This window comes from Carassius gibelio, chromosome B22 (assembly GCF_023724105.1).
Source record: "Carassius gibelio isolate Cgi1373 ecotype wild population from Czech Republic chromosome B22, carGib1.2-hapl.c, whole genome shotgun sequence".
Classification (NCBI taxonomy): Eukaryota; Metazoa; Chordata; class Actinopteri; order Cypriniformes; family Cyprinidae; genus Carassius; species Carassius gibelio.
Window position 1 is genome coordinate 20,704,720 of NC_068417.1, and position 19,492 is coordinate 20,724,211.

A 19,492-nucleotide genomic window follows, 5' to 3' on the forward strand; every position below is an offset into this window, starting at 1 on the left:
TAAATAATTAAAAGACTGAAACTTCTCCCACATGGAGGGCAGTGATACGTTTTTTCTCCAGTGTTGACCCTCTGGTGTGATTTCAGTCGTCCTGACTCACTGAATCTCTTGTCACAGTTTATACACATGTGTGGTTTTTCCACAGTGTGAACTCTCAGGTGACATTTCAATTTATCAACTGTAGCTGTTCACACTCAATGCATATGTAATTATTCACACCACTGTGGGATTTCTGGTGTCTTTTAAAACCAACCATCCATCTAAAACTCTTTTCACATGAAGAACACATGCAAGGCTTTGTCACGGGGTGACGAAAGGGAAGCGGAACTAAGTCCCGCCGGAATTTTGTGTTCCCCTCGGGACGGTGTCGCGGTAACACCGGTCCACTTCCGGGTTTCGCCCGATGTCGCAATAACAACGCTAATGACAGATTGACATCTGGTGTGGGGAGTTTGATGTGGCGATCTGTGAGAGGATTATGGAGGCGGAGTAACCACATAAAAAGAGAAGTGCAGAGACCATGAGGAGGGTTGTGGATTCTATTTGGTCGTTCGTTCTCCCGGCTATTCTTCCTGGTTGGCTTGCCCCCGTGTGTGGTTCTTCTCTTTGGACGTGTTCCCCTAGGAGAGGTGAATTCCTGGGACGTTTGGGCTGGCGTGTGGAGGTATTTGAAGACTATTGTGGGGTTTCGGTTATCTGGCTGTGTAACAGATATATCAGCGATCGAGTGGAGATATTCAGGACAGAAAGAGTGTGAGTTCTGGAAAGCAAGTGAAGACCAGACCGCGCCATCGCTATCGGAGGGAAGTTAAGAGACCTGATCTGGGATTTCAATCAATTGTATACATCTGGACTGGGACTGATAACGTTGTGAAGTGGACGGAGTCATCGTTGGGTGAGTGCTGGCTCTATTTGCACTAAGAGTGGGTGTGCCGTGTCTGAAGTGGTGTGTTTGCACAATAAATCGTTTGAAGTGAAGTTACAGAGTGTGGGGAAGATACATAGAGTTAATGCCGGACGCTCACCACCCCGAGAGCCCACCACCGTCACCGTAATCCACACCCAGGCACTCAACTGAAGCATCTCCCAGCCGTAAGCCCCATTGCTTATTCAAGAACACATACTTGCTGTTGATTACTTACTCTGCTGTGCAGATCGCAGGATCCTCTGGGCCGAATGCCGCATGTGATGTCCCTATGAAAAGAGGTGGACACAAGAATTATTCCTTTCCCGGTCACAACCGAAGCCTCTCCCAGCCGTAAGCCCCACTACTTATTCAAGAACACATACTTGCTGTTGATTACTTACTCTGCTGTGCAGATCGCAGGATCCTCTGGGCCGAATGCCGCATGTGATGTCCCTATGAAAAGAGGTGGACACAAGAATTATTCCTTTCCCGGTCACAACCGAAGCCTCTCCCAGCCGTAAGCCCCACTACTTATTCAAGAACGCATACTTGCTGTTGATTACCTACTCTGCTGTGCAGATCGCAGGATCCTCGGGGCCGAATGCTGCATGTGATGACCCTGTAGAAAGAGGTGGACACACGAATTATTCCTTTCCCGGTCTTAACCGAAGCCTCTCCCAGCCGTAAGCCCACTACTTATTCAAGAACGCATACTTGCTGTTGATTACCTACTCTGCTGTGCAGATCGCAGGATCCTCCGGGCCGAATGCTGCATGTGATGACCCTGTAGAAAGAGGTGGACACACGAATTATTCCTTTCCCGGTCTTAACCGAAGCCTCTCCCAGCCGTAAGCCCACTACTTATTCAAGAACGCATACTTGCTGTTGATTACCTACTCTGCTGTGCAGATCGCAGGATCCTCTGGGCCGAATGCTGCATGTGATGACCCTGTAGAAAGAGGTGGACACACGAATTATTCCTTTCCCGGTCTTAACCGAAGCATCTCCTAGCCGTAAGCCCCATTACTTATTCAAGGACACATACTTACTGTTGATTACTTACCCCGCTGTGCAGACCACAGGATTCTCTGGGCCGAATGCTGCATGTGATGTCCCTGTAGAAGGAGGTGGACGCGAGAATTATTCCTTTTCCCGGTCTCGACCGAAACATCCACGAGCTCTACTTACCCGGATACCCTCTCTCACTCCGGGACGGGCGACAGACTACCCTGGCTCTTGCTGGCCCCGTACAGGCACAAACTGCCGACGACTCTACGCCTTCCCGGCGTCCGAGGTCTGGCTCCGTTCTGGTCGGGAGACACAGAAGGAACAATGAACTTTTAAATTGCTTTTAACCAAATAAAACCTTGTTCATTTTTTATACTCTCGTCCGTCTGGTTTTTCTGGCACGCTCCCCGAGGTGATCCTGGGTTTCAGGGGTGGGTGCAGTCCGGCTTGGCCCCCCCGACCTGTGACAGATTTGGCGTAGTCGGCAGGGTTTCACCTCAGGTTGAGCGACCAGGGATTCTCAGATGGCCGACGACGAGGCACTGGGGGCCCCACCCCGAGTCATGCCAGTGTTCATGGGAAACCCCTGGGTCCAGAAATATGGAGGAGATGAGTCAGAGGTACGCCTCTCCGAATGGCGGGCTCAGATTGAATATCTGGCCGGGCTACAGGGACTGAGCGCGACCCAACAGCTACAGTTTACCCTCAACTCCCTTGACGGGGAAGCACGGCGGGAAGTCCAAGCCGCCCCCGAAGCTGTCCGAACCACCGCCCAGTCTGTGTTTAGATTCCTGACGGAAAGGTATGGTGATGCCACTCCAACTGCGGTTCTCCGGGCCCAGTTCTTCAGCAGCAAGCAGGGCCCCCGCCAATCCGTCAGAGCTTTCGCCCTCCAACTACGGGAGCGAGTTACCAGGCTGCAGGGACGCCCAGACCATGGTCTCGGAGATAGTGAGACTCTGTTGAGGGACCAATTCCTGCTGGGGCTAAGGGAAGGCCCGGTACGCCAGGGACTTAGAGTCCAATTCAGAAGGGAGCCGGAACTCACCTTCGAAGACCTAAAGAAAGAAGCGGTAGCATTGGAGAACGATCAGGTTGAGGTGAACGAACCCCCTGTGTGTGCGGCCGTAAGTAGCTCTGCAGTGGCTGTCCCCGACATGGCAGAGTGGAAACAGACTCTGAAGCTCGAACTCCTAAAGGATGTCCGGGAGCAGATGGCGGAGCTAACCAAGACGCTCGTGGACGAGCTGCGTTCTGGGGCTACCAGGCCAGAGGTGAGGCCCATCTCGCGGGACCGGGTGTACTCGGACGGGAACAGGGACGCAGGGAGGCGACCTAACCGGCCCAACCGGCCCCAGTTTGAATGGGACGAGCAAGGACGACCTATCTGCAACCGCTGTGGACAACCAGGCCATTACAGCCGACAGTGTGGTCCTCGAAGAGGTTCGGAGGGGGGTTTTTAGGTCGACCGGCCACAGTGGGTCGTGTGGTCGGGACCCCCTTAGATGACCCATCCATCGGAGCAGGCTCCAAGGACAGGCTGGTCGGGCATAGCCCAGTGGTGGAGGTCCAGGTGTGTGGTGTGAAGGTGCCCTGTCTCGTCGACACCGGATCACAGGTGACCCTATTCGCGGAGAGCCTGTCGCAAGAGCTGTTTGGAGATCAGAGGATGCATGGGACGGAGGCTCCCTGGCTCTCCCTGAAAGGAGCAAATGGTCTGGACATCCCCTACATTGGCTACAGGCTGACGGACTTGGAGATCCACGGAGTGATCGTGCCCCAGAAGGGAGTGATCATTGTAAAGGACCACTGTCTGGGGAGTCACCGGGCCTTGCTAGGTATGAATGTATTATCTGCATGTTGGGAAGAATTGTTTCGGGCAACGCCCACTCGAGGGATCTCGCTGGCCGAGCAACAGGGATGGGAACGTGTCGCCGCTGACTGCAGACGGATCCAGATGTCCCGGGCCCGGCAAGGCCGCGAAGGGACAGGTCGGGTAGCGTGCCGTTATGCCCTGTCCGTGCCAGCGAACAGCGAGGCCCTAGTATGGGTGCGAGTCCTCCAGCGGGACGTGGGAGTGGAGGAATGGGTGTTGGTGGAGCCCCACTGGGATGGCCAGCAGGTAGAAGTCGCCAGAAGTTTGGCCGTGGCACGAAGAGGACGGATCCCGGTGAGAGTTCGGAACGGGACGCCCCATGTTGTGCACCTACATAAACATCAGCGGCTGGTCAAGGTAACGCCGGTAGAATCCCATCAGGTGCGGGAGGACCAGGACGTGAGCTTTCGTCAAGTACACCCCGCGGTGGTGGAAGTGGCCCTTACCCAAGCGAGCTCGTCGCCCCAGAGTCTAGGGGAGGAGGTGCCCGGCCACTTGAAGGGAAGTTCCCTGCAAGGGGAGGAGCTGGGACCGACACAGGCCAGGAAGCTGCGGGACCTGCTGAGCAAGTGGCAACATGTCTTCTCAGCACACGAAGAGGACTACGGCTGCACCAACGTCGTGCAACATCGGATCCCCACCGGAGATGCAGAGCCCAGTAGAGAAAGGTACCGACCCGTCCCACCTACCCTGTACACAGAGGTCCGCACACTGCTGCAAGGTATGCTCAATCGAGGGGTTATTAGAGAGAGCAGCAGCCCGTGGGCAGCTCCCATCGTGTTGGTACAGAAGAAGACTGGCGCATGGAGGTTTTGCGTCGACTACCGCAAGCTGAACCTGGTCACTAGGAAGGACGCGTTCCCCCTACCCCGGATCGAGGACTCCCTGGCTGGCTTAACACGCTCGGCATGGTACTCCACGCTGGACTTGGCAAGTGGCTACTGGCAGGTACAAGTGGCCGAGGCCGACCGGGAGAAGACCGCCTTTACCACCCCGTTCGGTCTCTTTGAGTGGGACCGGATGCCCTTCGGCCTCTGCAACGCTCCTGCCACCTTCCAGAGGCTGATGCAGCGGTGCCTGGGAGGTCAGTTGATGGAGTCCGCCTTGGTATACCTGGACGATGTGATTGTCTATTCCCCAGATTTCGACTCCCACTTACAACACCTTGAGCAGGTCTTCGGGGCCATGGAGAAATATGGGCTGAAGCTCCAGCCGGACAAATGCCATCTGTTACGGCGGGAGGTCAAATTCTTGGGACACTGTGTGGGCGCGGCGGGAGTTTCGGTCGACCCGGAGAAGGTGTCGGCGGTGCGAGAGTGGGCTGCCCCGCAGACGGTGAAGCAGGTCCGGTCATTCCTGGGCTTCGTGGGGTACTACCGCCGCTTTATCAAGGACTTCTCCAAGATCGCAAAGCCCCTAAATCAGTTGCTGGCTGGGACAGGACGCCCCCGAGGTCGCGGATCGCCGGCTATCCTATGGAGCCCCGAGTGTGAGGCTGCGTTCCGGCGACTGAAAGACGAGTTGCTGCGGGCGCCGATTCTGGCGTATGCTGACTTCTCCAAGCCCTTTGTCTTATACACGGACGCTAGCAACCTGGGTTTGGGGGCCGTGTTGGCCCAGCAACAGGACGGTGTAGAGCGGGTCGTAGCCTACGCAAGCCGGAGCCTTCATCCAGCAGAGAGGAACGACGCCAATTACAGCTCCTTCAAGTTGGAACTGCTGGCGCTGAAATGGGCACTCAGCGAAAAGTTTAAAGATTACTTGTGGGGTGCCCAGGTGACGGTAGTAACTGACAACAACCCCCTAGTACATCTACAGACGGCGAAGTTGGGGGCAGTGGAACAGCGCTGGGTGGCCCAGTTGGCAAATTACAACTACCAGCTCCAATACCGGCCAGGACGGGAGAACACCAATGCTGACGCCCTGTCCCGACTCCCGGAAGCTCAAGGTCCGAGGGACTCACCGGAACCCACGCCAGACCCCGAAGGAGAGGAGTATATGGTGGGCATTGTGGAGGCGCCGGGGACTCAACATGAGGGGATGCCTGTGAGTTGGGGATGGGACCCCTGCCGCTGGAAAGAGCGACAGCAGGCCGACAGAGAGATCAGTGGCTTGATGCGGTGGCTGGAACGGGGCCGAAAACCGACGTTGGCCGAACAACGGGCCCAAGGGGAAACAGGAAGGAAGCTGTTGGGACAATGGGCCAGACTACAGGTGAAGGAGGGAGTACTCTGTAGGTCTGTCCGAGATCCGGGGCTGGACGAGGAACTCCGACAGATCGTTGTCCCCGAAGGCCAAGTACGAGAGCTCTTGATAGCGTACCATGATCAGCTGGGCCACCAAGGGCACGAGAAAACGGTCTCTCTCTTGAGGCGACACTTCTACTGGCCCGACCTAGAAGCAACGGTACGTACCTTCGTTCAGGCCTGTCCTCGTTGCACCTTGTTCAAAGCCAGGAAGGAGGCACGAGCACCGATGGTCCCCATCCAGGCAAAGGCTCCTCTCCACATAGTCGCAATGGACTTCTTGACCTTGGGTCGGCCGGCAGACCGCTATCAGAACATCCTTGTCATTACCGACTTGTTCACCAAGTACTCCTGGGCCATTCCTACTTTGGACCAGACGGCGAACACCACCGCCACTGCTCTGTGGAGAGCTGTCTTCCAGCCGTTCGGTTGCCCCGAGTTCCTACACTCGGACCAAGGGCCAAACTTCGAGTCTCGGGTAATCAGAGAGCTGTGTAAAGTGTACGGCTGCACCAAGACCCATACCACTACTTACCACCCCCAGGGAAATGGCGGATGCGAGCGGTTCAATCAGACCCTATTGAACTTACTCGGCACACTAGACCAAGAACATCAGAGCGACTGGGTGAGTGCGCTACCAAATCTGGTTCAGGCCTACAATAATAGTACGCACAGTACCACGGGCTACGCCCCCACTTATTTGATGTTTGGCAGGCATGTGCGGATGCCTACCGACTTATTGCTGGGGACGGCAGCAACCGAGGAGGAGGGGAACGTAACTGAATGGGTAAGGCGCCACCACCAACGCCTCCATTTTGCATACGAGCAAGTCTCGGGACGGATCCGAGTGGCTGGGAAGAAAAACAAGAGGCTGTACGACCGGACGGCTCGGGAAGCCCCCCTTCTCCCAGGAGAAAGGGTCCTGGTAAGGGACAACCGGCGACAAGGGAAGGGGAAGCTCAGTGACCGATGGGAGAATGCACCATATGTGGTCGAGGGCCAGCAGCGGCCTGGACAGCCAGTATATACAATTCGGCCCGAAGGAAAAGCCGGGCCCGCTAGAGTGGTCCATCGGAACATGATCCGCCCCTGTCCGAACTATCCCAGCCCCGTAGAGGAGGCGCCAAAGGAGCCTGAAGCTGTAGCCCCGTGGATAGCAGGATGGGCCGTGATCCCAGGAGAACGGGGAAATGTCCCCGCAGAAATGGCCCCCAGAGACCCGATGGATATGCCTGCGGACATCGACCCTGTCTCGCCACCACGACGGTCCCAGAGGGAGAGCCGAGGTCGGCCCCCGGCACGCTATGGAGAATGGGCGACTGGAAGGCGTTCTAGGGACTAGAACGGTTTGGCAGGGGGGTATGTCACGGGGTGACGAAAGGGAAGCGGAACTAAGTCCCGCCGGAATTTTGTGTTCCCCTCGGGACGGTGTCGCGGTAACACCGGTCCACTTCCGGGTTTCGCCCGATGTCGCAATAACAACGCTAATGACAGATTGACATCTGGTGTGGGGAGTTTGATGTGGCGATCTGTGAGAGGATTATGGAGGCGGAGTAACCACATAAAAAGAGAAGTGCAGAGACCATGAGGAGGGTTGTGGATTCTATTTGGTCGTTCGTTCTCCCGGCTATTCTTCCTGGTTGGCTTGCCCCCGTGTGTGGTTCTTCTCTTTGGACGTGTTCCCCTAGGAGAGGTGAATTCCTGGGACGTTTGGGCTGGCGTGTGGAGGTATTTGAAGACTATTGTGGGGTTTCGGTTATCTGGCTGTGTAACAGATATATCAGCGATCGAGTGGAGATATTCAGGACAGAAAGAGTGTGAGTTCTGGAAAGCAAGTGAAGACCAGACCGCGCCATCGCTATCGGAGGGAAGTTAAGAGACCTGATCTGGGATTTCAATCAATTGTATACATCTGGACTGGGACTGATAACGTTGTGAAGTGGACGGAGTCATCGTTGGGTGAGTGCTGGCTCTATTTGCACTAAGAGTGGGTGTGCCGTGTCTGAAGTGGTGTGTTTGCACAATAAATCGTTTGAAGTGAAGTTACAGAGTGTGGGGAAGATACATAGAGTTAATGCCGGACGCTCACCACCCCGAGAGCCCACCACCGTCACCGTAATCCACACCCAGGCACTCAACTGAAGCATCTCCCAGCCGTAAGCCCCATTGCTTATTCAAGAACACATACTTGCTGTTGATTACTTACTCTGCTGTGCAGATCGCAGGATCCTCTGGGCCGAATGCCGCATGTGATGTCCCTATGAAAAGAGGTGGACACAAGAATTATTCCTTTCCCGGTCACAACCGAAGCCTCTCCCAGCCGTAAGCCCCACTACTTATTCAAGAACACATACTTGCTGTTGATTACTTACTCTGCTGTGCAGATCGCAGGATCCTCTGGGCCGAATGCCGCATGTGATGTCCCTATGAAAAGAGGTGGACACAAGAATTATTCCTTTCCCGGTCACAACCGAAGCCTCTCCCAGCCGTAAGCCCCACTACTTATTCAAGAACGCATACTTGCTGTTGATTACCTACTCTGCTGTGCAGATCGCAGGATCCTCGGGGCCGAATGCTGCATGTGATGACCCTGTAGAAAGAGGTGGACACACGAATTATTCCTTTCCCGGTCTTAACCGAAGCCTCTCCCAGCCGTAAGCCCACTACTTATTCAAGAACGCATACTTGCTGTTGATTACCTACTCTGCTGTGCAGATCGCAGGATCCTCCGGGCCGAATGCTGCATGTGATGACCCTGTAGAAAGAGGTGGACACACGAATTATTCCTTTCCCGGTCTTAACCGAAGCCTCTCCCAGCCGTAAGCCCACTACTTATTCAAGAACGCATACTTGCTGTTGATTACCTACTCTGCTGTGCAGATCGCAGGATCCTCTGGGCCGAATGCTGCATGTGATGACCCTGTAGAAAGAGGTGGACACACGAATTATTCCTTTCCCGGTCTTAACCGAAGCATCTCCTAGCCGTAAGCCCCATTACTTATTCAAGGACACATACTTACTGTTGATTACTTACCCCGCTGTGCAGACCACAGGATTCTCTGGGCCGAATGCTGCATGTGATGTCCCTGTAGAAGGAGGTGGACGCGAGAATTATTCCTTTTCCCGGTCTCGACCGAAACATCCACGAGCTCTACTTACCCGGATACCCTCTCTCACTCCGGGACGGGCGACAGACTACCCTGGCTCTTGCTGGCCCCGTACAGGCACAAACTGCCGACGACTCTACGCCTTCCCGGCGTCCGAGGTCTGGCTCCGTTCTGGTCGGGAGACACAGAAGGAACAATGAACTTTTAAATTGCTTTTAACCAAATAAAACCTTGTTCATTTTTTATACTCTCGTCCGTCTGGTTTTTCTGGCACGCTCCCCGAGGTGATCCTGGGTTTCAGGGGTGGGTGCAGTCCGGCTTGGCCCCCCCGACCTGTGACAGCTTCTTGTTTGAATGAGCTTTTAGGTGCTGTTTCAGCTTTTCTGTCCCAAAGAAGTTCTTACCGCACGGAGCGCAGCTAAACTTTCTTTCTCCAGAATTCAGATGTGTTTTCAAAGCACCTGCATGGGTCTAAGTCTTCTCACACTGATCACATATGTATGGTTTCACTCCAGCGTCAATCCTCATGTGGCCTTTAAGGTTTCCTTTTAGTGCAAATCTCTTCCTGCTCTGATCACATGTATGCATCTTTTTGCCGATTTCTTCACTCTCCTTGTTCCCTTTTAACAGGTCGGAGAGCAGGTGACATACTTTTTCAGTTTACAAAATAAGCATATCATTTTTAGAGCACAAACTAGCAATTAAGTAATAAACTGGTCATAAGAATTTTCATTCCACTACCATTACTTCTTCTCACCTAAAATTTCCATCTCATAAGCAGCGTTACATGATTTTACATCCTGTGCTTTTAGAGCAGAAAGTTTAAAGGATCATTAAAAGTTTATTAAGTGAAAGTGTTTATTTACTATAAATAATATACTGTATGTATATATATATATATATATATATATATATATATATATATTAGCCAGGCGGCTTAAGCAGAAGAAATATCTTTCACAGTCATCTCTGGAAAGGAAACCACCCACCATCATCAAAGATGAAAAAAATTATATCTCACGGGCTAAACAGTACTTTCAGCATTGCCACTGGAGCAGTAAAAATTGTCTTGAATGAAAATATAATTTCAATTCACTGGCATTTGCTCTTGTTTTTGTGAAATATTAGGACACAATCCTGTTTAATGACATGGGTATGACACAGGTATTACAAGGAGAGGGTGACTTATGAGGACATAACCCATGTCCCCATTTTTCAAAACGCTTATAAATCATACAGAATGAGTTTTTTTGAGAAAGTAAAAATGCACAATTTTTCATGTGAGGGTTAGGGTTGGTGAAGGGTGATAGAATATACAGTTTGTACAGTATAAAAACCATTACACCTATGGGATGTCCCCACTTTTCACAAAAACAAACGTTTGTGTGTGTGGCCGCAATGAGTTGATGAAAGTTTTTATGGTAATGTGAAACCCTTTACGCTTTACTGGAAACAAATGTGAAAATGTTTTGCAGAATTAGGCTAAAAGAGCTTAGTGGTCGTCTTTCATGCAGAACTAATAGATTAACCGTTAGACTCAAAGACCATTTAGTCTTATTTTAATCTCAAAAAGGGATTGTTGTTATGACTTAGACTTGAAGTGTAACCCCAATAAAAACGCTAAATGCTTTTTTTTTTTTTTTTTGAATGTCAGATATCCATTTGATTAGGTTGTACGTAGGTCATACTATGCAGACCTTCTAAAATATGCATATTCTTAACCAAGAATGATAATATGCACACCCCAACAACTGAGAATTCAATGCTGTGATGATAGAGAACATGTCAAACATCAGCATTTTATTGTCTAGTCGAATCAAATTGAAAATGTTTTACTTGTTTTGTGAGTAAATCCAGGGCCCTGTATTTAGTTTTGTCCCCGTGCTAATGTTCATTTACAGGTTACATGATAACGTAGTAGTTTTCAAAACAAGGTGGTATCAAACATCTAACAGCAGCATTTGACATGACTAACTGTGAAATTCATTCAAATAAAGTTACTTGAAGAATTATGGGCAATTAAATTGCAGCTAAATTGTCTTTTTTGCCATAAATGGCTGACCACTCTTCCAGGTGTGTATTCACAGTGTGTGTTCACTGCTGTGTGTGTGCACTCTGGATGGGTTATATGCAGAGCACGAATTCTGAGTATGGGGCACCATACTTTGCTGTATGTCACATCACACTCACGCACACACTTTTAAGATGAAAGCTACTATATTTAAACTGTGTGAAAATACACAGGAAACTGAGGGGGAAGGAAAAAGAGGAAGAGAGAGAGAGAGTGAGAGAGAGAGAGAGAGAGAGAGAGATGGGCATTGAATTGTGCCATTTGGAAGTTCTAATAGTCCTTTTTTAAAATGAAAATGATTAGCACAACAACTTTATTCTCTCTGGGTCTCTTGATCTTGACTGGTATGTGTTTTATATAATTTTTATCAAATATTTTTGGTAACAGTATGGATTTTTTATTTTATTTTACTTAAGATGATTTTAGATCTTCCTCCCTTCCTCCTGTTTGATCTGACACAGGTTTTATTTACTCACTGAGACTGAGATATGTTTTCTCCAGGTGATACTGGGGATAAAGATGTAATGAAGTCAGTGTCAGTGACTGAAGGAGATTCTGTCTCTCTAAACTCTGATGTTAAAGTACAGAGTGATGATCTGATGATTTGGATTTTTGGACCTGAAAATATTCGAATAGCTAAAATTAATAAGAAGGTCATTAATATGTTTGACAGTAATGTGAAATTTGGAGACAGACTCCAGGTGGACAGTCAAACTGGATCTCTGACCATCAGAAACATCAGAACTGAACACTCTGGACTTTATAAACTATCCATCTTCAGCACCAGAGGAACTTCATACAAGAATTTCAATGTTACAGTCTATGGTGAGTAAACTGATTCTCATGCTAATCCAGACAGTTTGTTATATTTTGAGTTCACCACCAGAAGTCAAAGGTGAAAACTAAGGCCCCTTGCTTTTTAGTTTGTTTATAAATGATCTACCATATTGTTGCCCAGATGTTGAATGTCAGCTTTATGCTGATGACACAGTAATTTATAAATCGGCTAAGTTATCTGCCAAGGTTGCTGCAGTTTTAAATAAACAAATGGAAAGGATCTATATATCTATATGGCTCCAGGAAAAACATCTTACTCTGAATGTTAAGAAAAATGTCTTTTTGTGCTTTTCTAATAGAAAGAAAAAGTAATAATTTGAGTAAATAATAAAGAAATAGAGGAGGTAGATGAGCTTAATTTTTTAGGTACTGGTTTATACTCACAACTTAAATTTGATAAACATATTAAAAAAAAGCTATCAAAAATGGTAAAAAATAAAATAAGTAAATATTTCTGTCATGACAACCCGATTTCATGGTAATTTGTCCATATTTTACAAGGTGCACATTTTACAATTTTGCTAAATTTTGGCTGAATCTTATGTATTTTACAAGTTTCCAAATTCTTATGAATCTGTACAAATTCCCTTCACCTCACCCCGCCATTAAACCTACCCGTCCCTAAGGTCTAGACAAATCATACAAAATCGTACAAGTGAGGGCGTACAAATTAGAAAACATGTACAAAATGATTTGTGAGATAGCATTGGACAGAAACCAGAAATCAAGATGACAATCTGATTAAAGGAGTTAAGGACCTATTAGCTTGCACCATCCAGAGTTTCATGAAATAACTTTGTATTTAAAGATGTCTTCATTGTTTAGATGTCAACACTGTGTTGTTCCTGAAATATTTTTTTATATTCTAGCTCGTCTTCCTGTTCCTGTCATCACCAGAGACTCTTCACAGTGTTCTTCAGGGTCATCAGGTCAGAATTGTTCACTGCTGTGTTCAGTGGTGAATGTGAGTGCTGTGACTCTCTCCTGGTACAAAGGAAACAGTTTATTGTCCAGCATCAGTGTGTCTGATCTCAGCATCAGTCTCTCTCTTCCTCTGGAGGTGGAATATCAGGAGAACAACATCTACAGCTGTGTGATCAACAATCCCATCACAAACCAGACCACACATCTGGACGTCACTCAGCTCTGTCAGCCATGTGAAGGTAATTCAACAGTTATCAGAGTTTCCGTGTTTCATCAAGTATATAGGAAGTGTATTCTGTGTCTATAAAAGGACTGTTGATGTGAGACCAAAGTTAACTGCTTTCTTTCCGTTTTAGAGTGGTTTCTTCTAAATAAAGTTCTTGCTGCATCTGTGTCTGCTGTAGCTCTGGTTGTAGCTCTCGTGAGTGTGATGTACTTCCTCTACAGGAAAAGCAGAAGAGCGGCACAAAAAAGTAAGCCCTGTCTTCTTCTCCTATAACAAGAATAAAGTATAAGTATTTTTGCATTAAAACGGATGTTGGTAATTGAGAAATTAACCTTATCCTAACTCTAAAACTTTGGTTTTGGAAATGGTTTAGAACCTACAGCGGAAACAGTCCAGCTAGAAGATGAAGAGATACAATATGCTGAAACTGGATTTTTTAGACAAAATGAACAAAAAAAGGTAACATTTTCATGAAACGCCTTTATCAGCATGTCCACAGCTCACATGACTTTATTCTGTGAAATATTAAAGATTACATTTTAAAGATTGTCCAGGATGGAGCTGTCAAGTTGCAAAATAGCAAAACAATAGTCCAGATGACTGTGTGATATTCAGAGTCTTCTGAAGTCATGTTATAGCTTTGTGTGAGGAACAGAGATTAGATTTATGTTGTCTTACATGGAAAATATAAAATAATGATCACTTAAATCTGACAAAACATAGAAGTTATTCTGTGAACGATGTTAAGAGCATTTAGACTTTACGGTCTGTATTTAAACACTAACAATTAGTATTTTTAGGTCCCTAAACAGTCCATAAACACCACAATGACACACAATTTGTATGAAATGATTGACTTTAACTTATCGAAATATTTTGTTTAGTGAGCCTAGTTTCTTAAAGTAATTTTGTGTTGTCTTTCAGAGAGCTAATGGGACAGAGGAAGCAGTATACTCCAGGATTATCGTACAACGCTGATCAAACTGTCTTCCTGCGGCATTTATATGCATACTGTTTGTCTAATAAAAGAGAGGAACACAGAAGAACTCAACTGAATGAATTAGATTTTTGACTGATTTTCAACTTATATTTGAAAATATCCCTCTATCAGACAAAGATTAAGGTGCTTCTCAATAAATTAGAATGTTGAGGAAAAGTTCATTTATTTCAGTACAATGCACAGTTCAATGCACACAGACTGAAGTAGTTTAAGTCTTTGGTTCTTTTAATTATGATGATTTTGGCTCACATTTAACGAAAACTCACCAATTCATCAACAAATTAAAATATGATGACATGGCAATCAGCTAATCAACTCAAAACACCTGCAAAGGTTTCCTGAGCATTCAAAATGGTCTCTGACAATCATTGACACCCTTCACAAGGAGTGTAAGTCACAAAAAATGTATTGCCAATAAGCTTGCTGTTTACAGAGTGCTGTATCCAAGCATGTTAACAGAAAGTTGAGTGGAAGGAAAAAGTGTGGAAGAAAAAAATGTGCAAACAACCGAGAGAACCGCAGCCTTATGATGACTGTCAAGCAAAATTGATTTAAGAATTTGAGTGAACTTCACGAGGAATGGACTGAGGATGGGGTCAAGGCATCAAGAGCCACCACACACAGACGTGTAAATGAATTTGGATACAGTTGTCGTATTCCTCTTGTTAAGCCACTCCTGTACCACAGACAGCACCAGAGGTGTTTTACCTGGACTAAGGAGAAGAAGAACTGGACTGTTGCCAAGTGGTCCAAAGTCCTTTCTCCAGATGAGAGCAAGTTTTGTATTTCATTTGGAAACAAAGAGAAGCTCATAGCTCAAGTTGCTTGAAGTCCAGTGTTATATTTCCACAGTATGTGATGATTTGGGGTGCAATGTCATCTGCTGGTGTTGGTCCATTGTGTTTTTTGAAAACCAAAGTCACTGCACCCATTTACCAAAGTTTTGGAGCACTTCATGCCTCCTAATGCTGACCAGCTTTTTGAGATGCTGACTTTATTTTCCATCAGGATTTAACACCTGCCCACACTGCCAAAAGCACCAAAAGTTGGTTAAATGTCCATGGTGTTGGTGTGATTGACTGGCCAGCAAACTCATCAGACCTGAACTCTGAACTGAACTGAATCTATGAGCTATTGTTAAGAGGAAAATGAGAAACAAGAGACCAAACAATGCAGATGAGCTGAAGGCCACTGTCAAATAAACATGGGCTTCCAGACCACCTCAGCAGTGCCACAAACTGATCACCTCCATGCCACGCCGAATAGAGGCAGTAATTAAAGCAAAAGGAGCCACTACCAAGTATTGAGTACATGTACAGTTAATGAATATACTATCCAGAAGGCCAACATTTCACTAAATGTTTTTATTATTATTATTATTATTATTGGTTTTATGAAGAATTCTAATTTGTTGAGATTGTGAATTGGTGGGTTTTTGTTAAATGTGAGCCAAAATCATCACAATTAAAAGAACGAAAGACTTAAACTACTTCAGTCTGTCTGCATTGAACTTATTTAATACATGAGTGTCACAATTTGAGTTGAATTACTGAAATGAACTTTTCCTCAACATTCAAATTTTTTGAGAAGCACCTGTACATTTGTATGCATTGAAATATATCCCAGCATTAATGACCACCAGCATAACTGCCAGACTGCCAGACAGCTTTTCAGCAGAGAAAAATAAAAACTGTCATATAAAAGTCTTAAATCATTAAGGAAGCAAAAGCAAGAACTTCACTGTGTCTCTAGTTTGTTATCAAGATTTTCTCAAGCTTGCACTGAAATGCGATGCTAGTGAACACATGAATAGTATTGATTTATACTGAATATTAAAAAATGATGTACAGTATTTTTTGTAGTGTAACAAGCCTCCTCTGACTTGATATGAAAGTATATTTACGGGTAGGCAGTTGTTATTTTTCCACTAAAGAATGAATGTTTTACTTGAAAGTCCACTATTTTCTTCGAACCTGCTGTTAGTTTTATTATTTGTCAGACAGGACTTGTTCCTGCTTAATGAGCTCTTACGCTGGAAACTTTTCACTCTTATTTGACATTTTTCTGGGAGCTTGAGCTGTATTTGATTCTGTATTTTTTATCTTTAATTACTATAAAATTGTATTAATACAAAATGTTGTGCTATTAATTTAACAATCTTTACATACTCCTACTGTATGACTATTGTTGTTTTCTGCTTTCAGTATTATATTAGTTTAATACATAACTGATTATATAATGTATATGTTTTGCATGTTTTGTGTGTTTTTATATCAAATCTTTAGAATGGCTTGATATTTTCTGCATAGATTGTTTAGATATGTTGAGTTTATATTCTTGAAGCAAATGTTCCCAACAAGGATAATAAAAATAAGGATAAAAATATTTTTGGGTTAGGGTAAGCATAGGGTATATATAAAAACCATTATGTCTGAGAGCACCATCAAACATGGAAACCCAACATATGTGTGTGTGCATGTGTGTTTTTAACCTATGCCCTAAATTCCTCTTCCGGCTCCGACTTCCGATTGACTTCTGATTGAATGATTGACTTCCTAACCTTTCCCCCATTACGGCGCCTCTGTTAATTGTTCACAGACAGTTGGACAGCGAGTATGAATATATTTTGATGTTTGCTGTGCAGCACTATATGTGAAAACATAAGACTTCAGTTACTCAGGTTCACACCACATCCAACAAAGGTTTATTTTTCCTCCTTCAAAAACATAGTTTAATTTTATTTCCACTCGTCCCAGATTTAAGAAGACCAAAGTGGAGTTGAATTATTCCAGACTTTTGGGCCAATAACTGAAAAATTATTGATCATTATTTTCTGCTGCTCTCTCTCTGTTCTTACAGCTATTCAGTGGTGATCACACCTTTTTCTGTGCCTGCCCTATTGAAAAAAACAAGCATATGCTGGTCAGGTATGTCTTGCAGCATGGCTGATGGTTTAAGCTGGTCCTTAGCTGGTCATGTGCTGGTCCTAAGCAACAAAAACTTAAAAGCTTTGTTTTCCCCTAAAACTGGAATTTAAATAACACGCATCTAATTCTTATATTTGGATACAACATTTGATCTGTATTTCTGTGCAGCTAGAGAAGATAGAGAACATTTGTATACATAAAGTGGGGGAAATATTTATTTGATCCCCTGCCGATTTTGTAAGTTTGCCCACTTACAAAGAAATGAAGGGTCTGTCATTTTTATGGTAGGGTTATTTTAACGGACAGAGAAGACCAACAAAAAAAATCCAGAAAAAAAAAAAAACGCTTTATATAAAGTTCATTGCATATCAGTGATTAAATAAGTATTTAATCCCCTACCAACCAGAAAGAATTCTGCAAGTTGTAGGTTGGCAAACAGGGGACCAAATAAATATTTCCCACACTGTACACTGTTGTTGCATATTCCTTCAGGAAGTGAAGCAGGAAGTGAATATTGCGTGTTTTTCAGTTCATGATCTGCTTTAACTCATAACTAGAAATGTTACGTTTGATATTTACTTTACATAAATTGCTTGTTAATGCATCTAAATGCAGGCAATATTACATGTTAAAGACTGTATGAAATATGCTGTATTAAGAACACATTGATAATAAAGAAACATATCTAGTGGTTGTGTCTGTTACAAACTATGGTAGTGCTAAACGTAAAACAAAGTGCAAGAGGAGGATCTGGAACAAATGAGGAGTTTACTGATGACGAGGAGAATACAGGCAAAATACAGGATTACATTCAGCATTAACATTTCAACAATACATTTAATCACGGACGAGGGAGAACTGAACAGAACGGGTATTTAAACGCTCAGGAGGTGATGAGGGAACTGGAAACAGGTGGGAATCAATCACTTAACCAAAACAAGAACAGGAAGACCAAAAAAGGAAATAGAAAGTTCATAAACGTGAAAGTTCGCCCCCTCCCGGAACGGTGCGTCCTCACACCACAAGAGGAATACCAGCGGAGGGAGGGTGGGGGTTCTGGAGGTGGGCGAGGAGCAGGCAAAGAGCAGGTGAACGAGGGAGCATGGAGGTAGGGACCAAGGCGGAGTGGATGGAGGGAGGAGCCAGGGAGGAGCCCGGAGCAGGAGGAGCCAGATGGTCCAGGGTGACGTCGAGGATCCGGAGGGTCTAGGTGGAGCAGAAGGCTCAGGCGACCGAGGCGGAGGTGGGGTCCTGGAAGACCGCTGTGGAGCCAGAGCGACCGAGGATGGAGGTGGAATCAGAGGGAAGGAGGAGCCTGACAGAGCCGGATGGATGGAGTGACGAGGTGGAACCAGAGGAGTGGAGTCCCGAGGCGGCGTATGGTTGACGACTGACCAAGGTGGAGCCGGAGGGACGATGGAGCCTGGTGAGGCAGGTGGGATGCCAGGCCACGGTGGAGACGAGGGAGCTAAGAACCAAGGCGGAGCCGCTGGCTCAAAGGACAGAGGAGGAGTCCAGGGCTCGGAGGCTGGAGGTGGTGACAGGGCCTTAACGCGCCAAGGCAGAGCTGGAGACTGGCAGTCCAGCGGCAAACCATCAAGCCCAGATGGCGCGGACTGAGGGTGAGCTGCGGGACTGACTGGCACCAGCAGGGATGACGAGGAACTGGCCGGTCTAGGAGGAGGAGAGAGAGGAAGGATGGGAGGAAGGACAGGGGGATCAGGGCCGGACGGAACCAGAGGAAGTGGAGCAGAGGGACCAGCAGGTCCAGGAGGAGGTGGGAGAGGGAGGCCGGGAGGGAACACAGGAGACACAGATTCAGAGCTGGGCGGAACCAGCGGAGACACAGAAGATTCAGAGCTTGGCGGAACCAGCGGAGAAACAAAATTCATGGCTGGGCGGAACCAGCGGAGAAATAGAAAATTCATGGCTGGGCAGAACCAGCGGAAATGGAGCATAGGAACTGACTGGAGGAGATAGGAGTGGGAGACTGAGAGGGTACACAGGGGGATCAGGGCTGGATGGAACCAGTGGAGAAACAGGAAGATTAGGGATTACCTCCATAGACCAGTCCATAAGATCCAGACGTTGCTCCATGTTTTTTCCCGAGATCGCATACAGCTCACCCTCAGTCGCAGGAGTGTGGGCAGGGCTTTCTTCCACACCCTCGATCTCCACGAGGACTCTCACGATGCACGGTGTTGCCGGCTCACACACCTGGTCAGTCGCACTCTCGAGATCCTGCTTCCTGTCAGTGGATGGCTCGGGCTCTGCGGCTGCAGTGGGCTCTGGCTCCGTGTGCCGGGATGGTGGCTGGCTGGTCTCTGGGTCAGGAGTGGGGCTGGAGATATCCTCTTCGGCGG

General features: G+C 47.0%; 1 protein-coding gene and 1 long non-coding RNA gene across 6 annotated transcripts in view; one reads left to right on the forward strand and one right to left on the reverse strand.

Annotated features, from left to right (window-relative positions):
* The window catches only part of LOC127986957 (SLAM family member 9), a 49,075-nt gene that overhangs the window by 20,570 nt on the left and 9,013 nt on the right, over positions 1-19,492 (forward strand). The window contains exons 1-6 of one of the 4 annotated variants that reach the window (XM_052589230.1): positions 10,117-11,559; positions 11,717-12,040; positions 12,922-13,215; positions 13,333-13,449; positions 13,576-13,661; positions 14,127-14,248. In XM_052589230.1, the coding sequence (XP_052445190.1) occupies positions 11,505-11,559; positions 11,717-12,040; positions 12,922-13,215; positions 13,333-13,449; positions 13,576-13,661; positions 14,127-14,180 (930 nt within the window). In that variant the 5' untranslated portion in view covers positions 10,117-11,504 and the 3' untranslated portion in view covers positions 14,181-14,248. Of the gene's footprint in view, positions 1-10,116; positions 11,560-11,716; positions 12,041-12,921; positions 13,216-13,332; positions 13,450-13,575; positions 13,662-14,126; positions 14,249-19,492 lie in introns of those variants that run through there. The other 3 variants (XM_052589231.1, XM_052589229.1, XM_052589232.1) reach the window with 3 other exon arrangements.
* Positions 8,398-9,318, reverse strand: LOC127986983 (uncharacterized). 2 transcript variants are annotated; one of them, XR_008161008.1, is made up of 3 exons: positions 9,197-9,318; positions 8,867-9,123; positions 8,398-8,535 (listed from the first exon to the last, which is right to left on the reverse strand). It is a non-coding gene; the product is annotated as an uncharacterized LOC127986983 (long non-coding RNA). The 2 variants fall into 2 exon arrangements; XR_008161007.1 differs by having other exon boundaries at positions 8,433-8,571; positions 8,902-9,123.